This window comes from Cucurbita pepo, chromosome LG17, assembly GCF_002806865.2.
Source record: "Cucurbita pepo subsp. pepo cultivar mu-cu-16 chromosome LG17, ASM280686v2, whole genome shotgun sequence".
NCBI classification, from domain to species: Eukaryota; Viridiplantae; Streptophyta; class Magnoliopsida; order Cucurbitales; family Cucurbitaceae; genus Cucurbita; species Cucurbita pepo.
The window spans coordinates 264,593-278,441 of NC_036654.1; the positions used below are offsets into that span (position 1 = coordinate 264,593).

General features: G+C 32.9%; 2 protein-coding genes across 2 annotated transcripts; one reads left to right on the forward strand and one right to left on the reverse strand.

Annotated features, from left to right (window-relative positions):
- The first annotated feature begins 565 nt into the window (after nt 1-565).
- On the forward strand, nt 566-3,266 carry LOC111778438. The gene is made up of 8 exons (XM_023658261.1): nt 566-967; nt 1,059-1,189; nt 1,398-1,475; nt 1,568-1,612; nt 1,708-1,752; nt 1,848-1,899; nt 2,047-2,143; nt 2,843-3,266. The coding sequence occupies exons 1-8, from the start codon at nt 616-618 to the stop codon at nt 3,006-3,008; spliced, it is 966 nt and encodes a 321-aa protein (XP_023514029.1). The 5' UTR covers nt 566-615; the 3' UTR covers nt 3,009-3,266.
- A 990-nt stretch (nt 3,267-4,256) lies between these two features.
- Nucleotides 4,257-11,964, reverse strand: LOC111778439. Its single transcript, XM_023658262.1, has 7 exons — nt 11,434-11,964; nt 10,122-10,319; nt 9,350-9,622; nt 7,766-7,868; nt 7,053-7,171; nt 5,271-5,447; nt 4,257-5,063 (listed from the first exon to the last, which is right to left on the reverse strand). The coding sequence occupies exons 1-7, from the start codon at nt 11,722-11,724 to the stop codon at nt 4,296-4,298; spliced, it is 1,929 nt and encodes a 642-aa protein (XP_023514030.1). The 5' UTR covers nt 11,725-11,964; the 3' UTR covers nt 4,257-4,295.
- Nucleotides 11,965-13,849: the final 1,885 nt, after the last annotated feature.

A 13,849-nucleotide genomic window follows, 5' to 3' on the forward strand; every position in this document is an offset into this window, starting at 1 on the left:
GAATGAAACGCTTTGAATTTATGGGTTTTTACCTAAGATATTGAAAATATCGAATAATTTTCGACATTTATATGTAACCTTCTTATTTATGAATATATATTTACAAAAGTGAAATTGTTTTTTATATGTAACCTTCTTATTTATGAATATATATTTACAAAAGTGAAATTGTTTTTTATAGGATTGCTCAACTCAACTTTTTCATGGGCCAATTCTTATTTATTTGCTAAGATATATATAAATTAAATTGATAAAAATATTTATAAACTTCTCTCAAAATATTTTTAAATTTTTATTAATATCCATCTTTTTTTTAAAACATAAAAAATATTCTTATTAATATCCGTACATGATTTCTTTATTTGACATATTCTTTACGTTTCAACGNTTCTTCCAACGACGATCTCCCTTTCCTTTTTTCCCTTTTTTTTTTTCTCTTTCAGATATCTATATAATTTTTAAAAATTTAAGAATTTTTTAAATAATTATTTTCATCCAAAATTAAAGGTAAGTATATATATATATATTTTTTTTAGTTTATATATTATAATATAAATAGGCCGTTCAGAACATCAGAATAGCGAAGTTCTCCCGCTTAAATTTCTGGTTCTCTCGATGGCTGAGTGTCTCAGTCTCCAATTCGCTCATCGTTCTCTCCCTCTTTGGGATTCCGCTTCGGCTCCAACTCCAATCCGCTCTAGATTTCAGGTTCGGTTTCTCTCTTTCGGTATACCGCACTCTCTCCTTTGTTCCGGATCCGGCTCCGGCTCTGGCTCCGGCTCCAGACTGGTTTTTCTAAGTAACCTCCGGAACATGTATCCGATCAACGCGTCTTTGAACCGCGGAATGTCGAATTCCATAGTGAACAAAGAAGAACCGAAGGAACTTCGAGATGAGTCCGATTTTGAATCCGTCTTCTCCAACGATTCTTACATTTCTGTTTGTGGTTTTGGCTCTCTTCTCTCTGGTAAGTTGATCGTTTCATCATCACGATCGTCGATTTTAGGTTTTGAGCCATCGCTTGTGTGCTTGATTTCTCTCTCTCTCTCTGGATGCAGAGAGGAGCGCGAGAAGTACCTTTCCTGAACTGATCAACTTTAGAGTGGCGAGATTGAACGGCTTCAGGCGCCTTTTCGGAAATGTAGCTCCTGTATTCTTCGAGCGCGGCATAGCTAAACCTGAAACCAAGGTTTTCGTATGCTTTAAGACTCTGTGCCTTCTGTTTTATATGTAGTATTTCTGATTGGAAGAGTAATTTTGTGAAAAGAGAAGATACATGGATAACTTATTGTTGCTCGTCCTCTTCCGCTTCTTTCATTTTTGTAAGTTTAATTTCTCTTTTGACCAAAGGAATTTGGCCATAATGTTTAACGACGTGCTGTACGTCTGCATATCAGGAGATTTCAAGCTTGTGCGCGGAGCCTTGTGAAGGAGAAACTATTATCGTTACGGTTTTCGAGATTAAGAAATCCGAGGTAGCACGAACTAAACGTCCTGTAGACTAATTGAATCTTGATATGAGGAGGAATAATTTCTAAATCTCGTTTATGCTGCATAACATTTTCAGATTCCAGCGTTTATACAGAGAGAGATTGAGTTTCGATTTCTAGCCGTATGTATTTAGTTTTTGTCTGTTATTTCATTTCTGATCAAAACTTTTGAGGCCGATTTCTGACGTTTATAATTGAGAATGTGTTTTCGTTGTAGGTTCTACCTGAAACATTAGATGGAAAGTTATATGATAAACCAGCGGTATGCGATGGTTGCTGATATATTATACACTCGTAGGTCACTGTTATGTACATGATAATAGCGCAATCAATTGATATTTTAAAGTCACATTGCAGGTTCTTTGCTCTCGATCCACTGATGAGGAATTCTTCCGTGTGAGATGCAAAGGTACTCTTCAGAAGTACTTTGCTGTTGTAGTTATACCAAAATGCATGCGAGGAATTATGGATTTCAATGTAGAAACCTATAAATAAGGAATATGCTACTTCAAATTTAAAGTTTCTGCTAAATGTTGGCTATTTCTACTGATATCAGGAAATGAAGACGTTTATTTTCAGCATTATGGTCGTCATAATATTGATAAGATCTGGAGAGATGATATCTTACCCTGTCGCGTCTATCTTCGCCACTGGTAAGTTTCTTTTTCAGTGTCCTTTCTGCATTCCTGAACAAATATTTTCCTGAATAGCAGCAGGATTTAGCATGAAACATTGAAATTAGGCAATGTTTAATTTGGTTGAAGATTCACTGATAGACTTCATATCTATAAAAGTTGAGACCATCACGTGCTTTTGTTCATTTTGATAGTGTATCTGTAGTATGTACAAAAAGAACTTCGGTTTTGAATTTCAGATGCTGCTCTAGATCAGCTGAAAAGCTATGCCATTGGCCATAAATCATCTCTTATGAGTACGCTTTCGTATAAAAGTATATCCTGATGTGTTCTAAATTCTAGGTTTATATCAAACATGACGCGTTCATTTTTTAATTAATCTCTTATCTATCTTGTTAGAATAGATTGTGTACTCTCCATTGGCACCAGATGAGTGATCGAGGCTGTTTAATTTGCTGCTTGTTAGAATAGATTAGACAAGTTTGGAGTTCGCTTTCCAAGTAGGAAAAACGATCAGTAAATTGTTTCTTTTGCTAATTTGTGTTGCGTACTGAATTTTGTTTTTCTTGATTGTGCCTGATTTATTTTGACGATGCCTTGTCCTCTTTGAAATTCTTCTGTCTGATCGATGAAGTCTTGCTTCTAGGACATATCATTATCATTTTCTTTTGCTAATTTGTGTTGCGTACTAAAGTGAAGGTGATGATATTTTCCTAGTGTTTTAGCTGCAAAAAATCTGGGCGACGCAGCTTACAACAACTTTCTGGATCACACTTTCCTTGGAGATCGTAGAACAACCATCCGTGAATATTTGGCCACTAATGGTTCGGGCATTATGGAAGAGGAGCCTCCAGAATCCCTCAAGTTTCGATATGGCGGTTGATATTGCAGAACTAAAAAACTGCAGAGAAGGGCTTTATAATAGATCCTTAAAAGCCCTGAGAGGTACAATCTAAACATATTATATGCTTTTACGCAATAAATTTGTATCTTAGCCACGAGCTAAGAACTTTAATGAATCCATGTCAATCCGTCAACTTTTATATAATACTGGAATTTATTTTTGTTGTTTTTTTGCTATGTTCAATTTGGTTTGATTATGACTGGCATTAAATAATAGTTTGGATTAGTTTAGTTGGCCGCAAATCAATCCATGCAGGTTGATTTTTTGTTTTTCTTAATTGAACCAAACTAGACCTGTGGTATACTTGCTTATAACGAGATTCGTCCTTTGGAGACATTATTTGCAAATTCGTATTTCATCATTATATACAACGTACTATTACTACTCGGATGTGTACTTTCCAGATATTAGTGGAGATTAGATATTGAGTTGTCTTCTGCCATGGATTATGGAGGAGGATTCAATGACGGCTTCCTGCTGCCATGGAGAATACATGAGCCAGGCAGCCTGATTTGGGTTCCAAGGTAATTTTTTCTTAATGCTGTCTCGTTATGCATTACGTAATAATGGCAGTTCCGAACAGTTTTTTTATAATTGTTTCCTGACATTGGTTTTGAGAGAAGTTTCTTTTTTTTTAAAAAAAAAAAAACAATCTCCTCCTAATTCATCTTTAAATGAATAAAAATNATTGTTTCCTGACATTGGTTTTGAGAGAAGTTTCTTTTTTTTTAAAAAAAAAAAAACAATCTCCTCCTAATTCATCTTTAAATGAATAAAAATTAATAACGTAAAGAAAAGTATGAAAAAATATTTTAAAAAACTAAATTAACTAAGGAATCTGACTTACTGCAACTGAGGAGAACTTAGAAGTTGATGGATCAATTACTTGATAATCATTTTATTTTGTATTTTTGAAAACTAAGCTTATACTAACTCTTGAAAATTAAGCTTATAATATCGTAGCATCTTTGTGTTAGTTCTACTATCTGTTTTTAGAAAAACCAATTAAAGTTTTGAAAATTAAAGATAAAGTAATTTTTAGAAATTTATTTTTATTTTTTAAATTTATTAAGAATCGAAGAGTGGAAACTATGATAAATATAAATGGTAAATAAATGGCGAGAAATCAAAAAACAATAAATAAAACTGTTATCAAATGGATATCTGCCCATGCTTGATTGTAATGCCTACATACAATTATAATGAAAATATTTCTTTATCTTGTCGGTCGGCTAAATATATATATATATATATATGCAAAGCATTTTATGAAATTATTGACATTCGGTAACTACTGGATACATCACTTTCAAGTTCGTTGATCAACAATTCCATCATCTTTTTGTACATAGGCATATAATGATCGTTGATCATTGTTCGAGACAGACGCAGTTTGCTGTACAATTCTCTAGGCGTCTCATATATACCAACTTTTTCTTGCACAATCTCGTCATCATCGTCGTGAGCTAAGTTATCAGAATCCGGCGAGGAGGAGGCTAAAACAATATGCATTGTTTTTCCGGGGGGATAGAATCGAATGTTTTCCGAAGCATCCAGAGAAGACAATGGTTGTTGTTCACTGCTTCCCTCAACATCTGTTATTAGCATACTCTGCACTTCAATTTCTGTGGCTGCTGCACCAACAACATCAGCTTCTCGAGTAATCACATCTTGTCGCTGAAGTTCCTTCTCCAGTTCATACCACAACTCGCCGTCTGTAATGTCTTCGACGTCGGTTCTTTCTTCATGTATGAGGTGGTGGTGGTGGTGCTGCTGCTCCTCATCGGTGTCGTGATCATCAGAGGTATCATCACTAGAAGAGCCAGAATCTAGCTTCTTTTTCTTTTCAATTGTATGAAGTGTTGTAACTTCTTCAGCTATGAATGATTCGTGCTTCCTTTCTGTTATCAGAGGGGCTTCAGGCAACTCCTCTGTGGGATCCGATAAAGTGCTTCCGTTTCGTCTGCGAGCCCCCATGCAGGACCAAGAAGACAGAGAGGACCGAGTTCGCACAACCGCACTTTTTACCGCAGCCTAAATAAATGCCAAGGTTAAACGTTAAAACTACTTTTATCTATATAACTTTCTACTAATTATTCAAAAACCAAGCTAAGTCTGGGCGGAGATTTTAAAATTTTTAATTTGATTAAAAATTCAAATATTGAAGACATAAGATTTTTTTTTTTAAAAATAGTTGTTAATCTGAGCCTTATTTTTTGTTTCTTAGCGGAGAAAAGAAACCTGAGTGGTGGTAGAGACTGGGCGGAGCAGGGCGCCAGCACCGGCGACCTTAGCTTTGGCAGTAGCTATAGAGGGAAGGCGCGAGCCCAGAGCACTTGCAGAGCGATAAACAACATTGAGGACTCTGGTACGTTCTACCTGATCTCGTAAATCATTCAGCCACGATGATGCTGTCACCTATTCATAACCAATCGTAAGAAATACAATAATAATAATAATGATAATGCAGACCGGGAATTACAAGATATGATATACATATATATATATACTTAATAAGAGCATAGTTTAAAACTAAAAAAAATGATACAACTATTTTACAATTGATAACCATTCAATTTTAATTTCAAAAAATAAGCTATTTAAGTAAATTTTATACAACCAAAAGAAAAAAAAAACATATAAAATGTTTAATTTTCTGTCCCTATTTATTGAAAACGTAAAATCAAACATATTTGTTAAATTTTAGTAAAAATGTGTTTTAATAACGTTTTCCATCTTTTAAACACAAACAAAGAGCTTTAGTGTGAGAAAGAGATAAAAGTTAAAGAGAGAGAGCATTAGAAGTTCCTAAATGGAAATGGAACTACTTTATGTCATACATAGAACATATGTTTTTAAATAAATATAATTTTATTTTTACAAAATATATTCTCTAATGTATCTTTGTATCGTTTACTCTTACAAAATACCAAAAAAAAAAAAAAAAATTTCTTGATTGGTTCTTCCCTGAGAAAGGATCACTTTTCGTTTATTATAACAAATATAATAGAATAGCTATATATTTATACAAAATATAAAATAAAAAAAATCATTCATATTTAAAAATATTTTTCAAAATAAAAGTTTAATAATAGCCGTTAATCGTTTGAGAGAGAGAGAACTTGTTTCTTATTTTTCTAAGAAAAGTAAATGAAAAAGTTCGAATAATAAAGACAAACCAACCGAAAAACAAGCGTAAAAAGGGAAGTTTGAAGAATGAACGATCGACGGAAAGTTTGAAGAATTAGGTTAAAAGGAAATACTAAGAAAAGTTTGGGATAGAATTTTAGAAAAATAGAAATCAGGAAAAATAATCAATTATGATTCAATACCTTATAATTTTAACCTAACCTTTCAATTTTCTCAAATTTAACTTTAAACCTTATAACAATTATGAAGTATTACAATTTTTATTCTTTAACAAGTTCTTGATCCGAATATCATTGAGATTTCTTTTTATGCGTTCAATAAATTACAAAATATATGACAGAAAATTAATTTTAAAAAAGTTTAGAAAAGAGACATTAGAACTACTAAAGTGCTGGTTGTTGAATTTTATGAATTTTGAAAAAAAATTTATTTAATGGTGAAACTTATTTTTGTGCAAATTTTGTTTAGAAATTAGTACAAAAATTAGAAATTGAACCAAGGTAAAAATTACCAACTATTTATGTTTAAACTCCAATTTGATGATACTAAAAAAGTTTATAATTTAGAATCCAAATTCTTGATGAGTTTCTAAACTTGGATTTTTTTTATTTTTTATTTCCTAAAAATTGAGAGAGAAATCAGATAAGAAAGGTAAGTTGGATTGAGAAACAGTGTAGTGGTGAAGTTTGAAAGCAATACTAATAAATAAAAATTATAGATTAATTTCATTTAAAAAATTATTTTTTTAATTNNAAAAAAAAAAAAAAAAAAAAAAAAAAAAAAGAAGTGGAAAATGCCTTTTTAGAGCCGATTATTCAACATAAACATATTATATTAAGTCAAGAATAGTCAGAAGTGGTTTATTAGTAGTACCTCAGATCGCAAGTCGTCGATGGAGGCGGCAGAGAAGGTGGGCACCAGATCTGAACCGTTAATAATTGTAGTAATGAAATGATTACCCGATTCTGCCAACTCCCATGTCATACAAGCGGCTACACAAATGAAGTTGATTAAAAAAATGATAAAATAATTAAGACTTTATAACCCCGAGGCAAAATCCCAGCATTGTGTAAATATTTCAAACAGGCATATTTAAAGAAAATTTCTCATCAACATANATATATATATATATATATATATATATATATATATATATATATATAAGCATGAGGCTAATCCAACATATTAATCCGATTATAGAAAATTTTGTTCTCATTTTATTCTCGAGAAAATTGCTCCAAATATTCCATCAATTTTATCAATGAAATTATGTGTATAATCGGATTATTAAGTTAAGGTATATATTTTCTACAAAGAGATCTCTAAAGGTTGGAAGCTTCCCAATTTCACAGGTTCATGAACTCAAAAAAATAAAAGAAAAAAAAGTAAAGAATATTGTGAAACATGTTTCGCGTTCATTAAAACCATTGGAACAAAGCAACGAATAAAGAAATCGATTGTAAAACATGGACTAAATGCATGATTTTGTCACTTAATAAATCCAATAAAACAAAGCAAACTAAATCTCACATGTTAAATATGAAGAAGAAAAAAAGGAATATCAACCAATGAGGAAGTTGGCAAACCTGGGGCAAATGTGACGCAGGTGCTAGAGGAGAATTCCTTCTGTTCTCGAAGAATATATGTTAATAAAGCAGCGGTTCCACCGCCAAGAGAATGCCCAACAATCTGGATATAAAAATCTACGCATTAGTAATGTGCTCAACATTAGATATAAAAAATCAAATAAAGATTCAAACCAATCAGAAAAATAGCTCATTAGAGTAGTTTTCTTTATTTTCTACAGTATTCATAAGAGTACTACTTGGCATTGTGAATTTAACATTTACATTATGCTATTAAACTTAGACTTCGAAAGCTAGCTTAGCATGTAGAAGTCTCATCTTAAACTCGAGAATCTTAGCTTTCTTGTTTCTCATAGATTATTTCTTGGAATGGCAAAGTTCTTGTAGAGAGAGAGATAAATGGAGTATGCGTAAGGAAGTGTTTTCACATGAAAATCTTAATATCGTTGTTCTTATAATAACTAAACACATAACTATCTTGTCTATCCATTTGAACAAGTGTTTGTGGCTTTCAAACTCAGTCCTTGACCCTCCAATGTGAATAGATTTCTTGAAATTCCTCCCTAAATTGCAGGTTTATTTGGCCTAATTCACATTCCTAATGGTTGCAGGTTGGACAGGTTCTTTCTTACAAGGACAGGATGGATCTTTTGAGTATGCTTATACAATCTCTAAGCTGTGGGTTAGCCGCGGATAACTTGCAAGCATCCCATCCGTTCTTACAAACAACTATCGGACTCTACTACATTCAATTGCCAAGAAAAATCTAAAGAGCTCAGACCTATTATCGCTAAGCCCTTACCATTTACATTGACCAGAGGTCATCCCTATTGGTTTGGGTCACCTTGGATCATGGCATATGCATTTGCATTCAAACTACAGCAAGGCTTCATGATGAGCTACTAGGGTGGAGGCGCGCATGTGGAGATGGGGGTTGAGTTATAAAGAAAAGAATTGAAGAGTATTTTGATGATGTTCGTGCTTTCAACATCTTTCTTCTAAAGAAATAGAATTGAAGTGTGTTTGATGATGTTTGTGGTTTCAACATTTTTCCTCTAAGATTTCTGTCTCCTTGGGGTGGGCCAGTCGGGTGTATGGTAATTTTTGTATGGGGTTGGATATATTCGATAGAGCGAGAATTTCGGATACCTTTCAGAAGATCAGTATGATGTGGCAGTGAATAATATAGGGAACAATATCATTTATCAAAAAGTTCACAAAGTCAATATGATAAATCTCATGAAAACAGAATTTCATGCTTAGTTATCAATATCAATGAGACGAGAGTAACATAAAAATTCCTCTAAAAAAGATGATCACCAACTGCACAGGCCAACTTTCGTCAAATAGATAAGTAAACACATCATAAAACTGAAAGGTCACACAGCTAATAAAAAAGCCATAAGAATAATAGAATGCATTCTCAGAAACATAAGAGGAGAAAAATACAGTTATCGGTTCAAACACGATTAGGATGAAATATGGTAGGCAAAACAGAAGTTTGCATCAGGTTAATAGAAGGAAACAAGGACATTGTAAGGAAAAATAAAGAAATAATTGAATCTGAGTAAGAAAACAACGTACTTTTATTTTGTAGTCGGGAAATTCATCAAGACCTTTGAGTAAGAAAGGAGTGCTTAGCTTCGCAATCCAACGAGCTGCTGCAACCATCCCAAAGTGTGCATATCCTAAAACTAGATTACTTATCCCACCATCATGTAAAACTGAATGATGGAAAGGAACCACTGCACCAGTTACTGCAGTTAATGTGTCTTTTATACTATGAGTACCCCGAATCAATAAAAGGAAGCATTTTGAATTACTATCACGAATTATTGTAAAGGCAGGCTTCAAAATCTGCAATTAGTAAAGGTAGTAATTAAAAACTATGGTCAAATACTCAAGCCAGAAGAAGAATTCTAACCACCGAACAATCAAGGTTACAACTTCAAAAAAATACTAAAACTCGAATGATCAAAAAAGAAGATATTTAGATATTGTGAGCATAGGAAAACATCAAATATAGTAGACATCGAGTGTTTAGATTATTCTTAGAGGTAGCAAGTCTTCAACCACTTAGGCCATTTAGCATTCTGACAGATTGTGTTATGATGCTGATAATGCAATTTTCCTACAAGAATATTAATAACGCTATTGAATCAATGTAGAGAAAGCAGTCAAGGTTTTAAAATTGCTAAGAAAAGATAAAAATCAGTGATAGGCAGGCTTATTAACGAGGATAACTAAGGACTACCGTCAAGCCTTCATGAACCACAAATTCCACAATCAGCACGCTTTAAATGAATTCAAAGCAAGGTGAAAATCTAAACAAATGAGATTCTAGAAGGTCAAATACCCCAGCTTTTGGTTTCTGAATAAGCACATCCTCCTGAGAATAGCCGGCAGATTCCAAAAATATTGGAAACGGTTTTTTAGAGAAAAACATGCAGAAGGTGAGCAACCGCAAAAAGCTCTTCAACTCTGCGATAATTTCAGGACCTTTAAGTTGTACACTGTCGTCGCTCGCATACACGTTAGCAACTTGTAAATTTCCCTGCAAGAAGAGTTAACGCCGCTATGTCCAAATTACAAAACTACATGACCTCAGAACTGAATTCACTTTCAAGTTCCGCTACAAGGAAACCGACAATCATCCAGAGGACGGAAAAAAACCACTGAAAAATCTAAAACAGTAATAAGAAATTACAGAAGTATGAAGACTTTCAAATAAAAAACAACGTCCTCCATCCACATTCAAGAAATAGAGGCTCTTAAACGACCACAGGGATCCTGTGTGGTACGCATTCTAGATACGAACAGGAACAGGANACGGAAAAAAACCACTGAAAAATCTAAAACAGTAATAAGAAATAGAGGCTCTTAAACGACCACAGGGATCCTGTGTGGTACGCATTCTAGATACGAACAGGAACAGGGAACAAATGAACAACCAAGCGAATGCATGCAAACAGTGGATGATCGTGAGTCGTAGCCGAGTAACATTGCTTAAGTCGATATTATGTAAAATACACAACCTCAAAACTGAATTCACTTTCGAGTTCAGTACAAGGAAAACAACAATCACAAGCAGACGAAAATATATAAAAATATACAGAAAAATGTAACACGGTAAGGATAAAATGAGACATGTCAAGCTTCTTAACTTCCTCTGTCCGCATTCAAGAAATGAAGACTCTAAACCGACACCTAGAATTTTGTGTGATTCACACTCTTGATATGAACAGGAACGAGGAAAACCACAAGCGAATTCAAGTCGAACAGTGAGAGATCGAGACTCGCGTGAGAGTAACATCGCTAAATTCAGATTACAGAACATACATAACCTCAGGAATAAATTCACTAACGAGTTCTAGCACAAGGAAAGCACCAAGCATTCGTGATTTAAAAACATTTAAAAAAAAAGTTAATCAGTAACAACAAATTATGCCATATCAAGAATCTAAAATAATATGTATGTATATATATATAAACAACAACAACAACGTCCTATGTGTACATTCAAGAAATGAGACTCTCAAACAATTATCGGAGGCAAAAAAACAAAAGCAAAAACAAGCACGAGCAAATGCACGTCGAACAATGAAAGATCGCAAATAGTATCCGATAAATCGAACGAACAAAAGAATCTCAAGGAAAAAAGAGCGCACCTGTCTCCGCATCAAGTAATTAATGCCAAATGCCAAGTCACCGATCGGCCATTTCCCTAAGGTTTCTGAGTACGTATACCTAAGAGTCTCCGATAGAGTAGTTATTGTCTCAAACCACGTTGCCGGCGCCTGAGCCGGCCTCCGAGAGATCCTTCTCCTTCCCGATCTAATCGATTTGGACAAATTACCATTCCGATCATCTTCGTCACCTTTTGCTGCTAATCTCCTGCTCAGAACGTAATAAATTATCAAGGCGGCTGCCGCGTAGGTTGCCATTGCACCGGCCGCCATGGTATCGAATTGTGGAGATCGAAGCCTCAGGAAAAAAAACCATCAAACTCGAAGTGCGATGATTTATGGCAAATTTAACACTTGAAACAAACGCAAAACTGGTAGAATAGAATGCGAAACGAAACTAGGGCTCCAAAAATTGGAGAAGTAGAGGATCGGAGAAGAAATGAAGAATTTCAGGAAGGCGAATATGATTCCTAAAATCTAGAGAGATAATTGCGTTTGTTTGGAGGCAAACCAGAAATAAATCTTTACTTAAACGACTGGGCGGATATGAAGGGTAGTTTCGTCATTCCAAGAATGGTAACGAATCCCAACCCGCGGAATGCTATCAATTAGGTTTAAGCCCAAATTTTATCATATTCGAAAAAGTTAATTTGACGTGGAACACACAAATTTTTTTATTTTCATTTTTTTTTTTTAATTTCTAACAGAGATTGAGACTGAAAAGCATCGTATACCATTGTAGAGAATATTCTTTGTTTATAAATTCATTCCCTAAAATAGTCAATATGGGATTTTCATCATCCAACAATTAGCATCTAGAAATTTAATTTCCAATCTAAAAATTAAGCATGTATCAATTATTATTGAGCTGTACTCGTGCTCGTATTAGTCTCTATTAGTATGGACGATAAAGTATCCTACCGTTTAATATATTAACATTGAGTAACTTAATTTTCAGCCCAAAGAAATAAATATGTGTCAATTATCATTGAGCTATGTTCTTAGGTTAGTATTAACATCTATTAGCATTGACAATGAAGTATCATACTATTTAATATATTTGTATCGAAAATTTTAATTTTTAACCTAAAAAAATAAGCATGTATTAATTACTATCGAGTTATTCTCGTTTTTTTCTTTATTAGTAATTAATTAAGGTATGAGGTGAATAAGTTATGAGGAGGATGTTTTATAAATAAATAAATAAAGCATAAAAGAAATAAAGTTTTTAACTTTTTGTAAGGCATTTAATGATTTATAAATATTTAAAAAAAAAATGAAAAATTAAGGAAATAGATTAATGGTATTGAAGGCGAAAGTGGAGTGGGCACTTGAAAAATAGATGGATGAAGGTGGGGGAGAAGAAGATAATGATTAATGACAAATCGCAATAGCTGTCTATAATTGGATCGGAGGTCGTGGACGTGGGCCCACATTCAGCGAACCCCGAACAACACGCGTGGGGACCACTTGGAAAATCTTGCCGGTTGTTTATCTACTATACTAATTATCAAGGGTGGGGATTATTTTTAAATTAGGTAAGAAAATCAATTTTCACCATAAATGTTCAATTTATTGTTGAAAAAAAGTATATTTATGTGCATTCATTATATTCAAATTATTTCAATTTTGGTTCTTTGTTCAAACTTTCTAAAATTATTAATTTTCTGCCCTTCAAATTTGAGATATATCTTTCCAAAATTTAATAAATAAAGTTAATTTAACAAATGATTCAAACCGTTATTATTTTAAAAAAATAAAAAATTAGAAAGAAATTAATATAAAATAAATAGAAGGTGTATATTAAAATTTAAGTCTAGTTTACTTAAATTAAAAGTTTGAAGCAAAAAGAATCTCTTTTTAAATTTTATATTAGAAAAAATTATTATTTAAAATTTTTTACGGAAAATTTTCAGCGTTGACATTCAAATCATATCATTGTTACTACAAAAAGGTAAATCTTTACCGAGCTCATGATTCAAGCCATCATATGTCAAACATGATGACATAATTGCACCGAGAGCAGTCATCTCGAGTCCTAATACTCCAAAAAAATTATCACCTCATAAACTATTGGATCAATTATAAGAACTTTGTACTTATAGTTTCCTTATATAAAAAAAAGTCTAATAAATTCGAAATTTCCAATTTTGCTTTTGCTTATTAGATATGTAAATCTAAAAATAAAAAATAAAGAAGGTAGGCCATTAAATTTATAATTTCACGCGTTTAAAGACTAAATAAACACAAATCTTCATGTTAAATCTATTTCACACCGAGTTTACATTAAATAATAATAATAATACATAATAACATACTACCATACAATCCTAAACAAAGGGGCAGATAGAAAAATATAAAAAAAAATACACATGTTCCAATCAATAATTATAAGGAT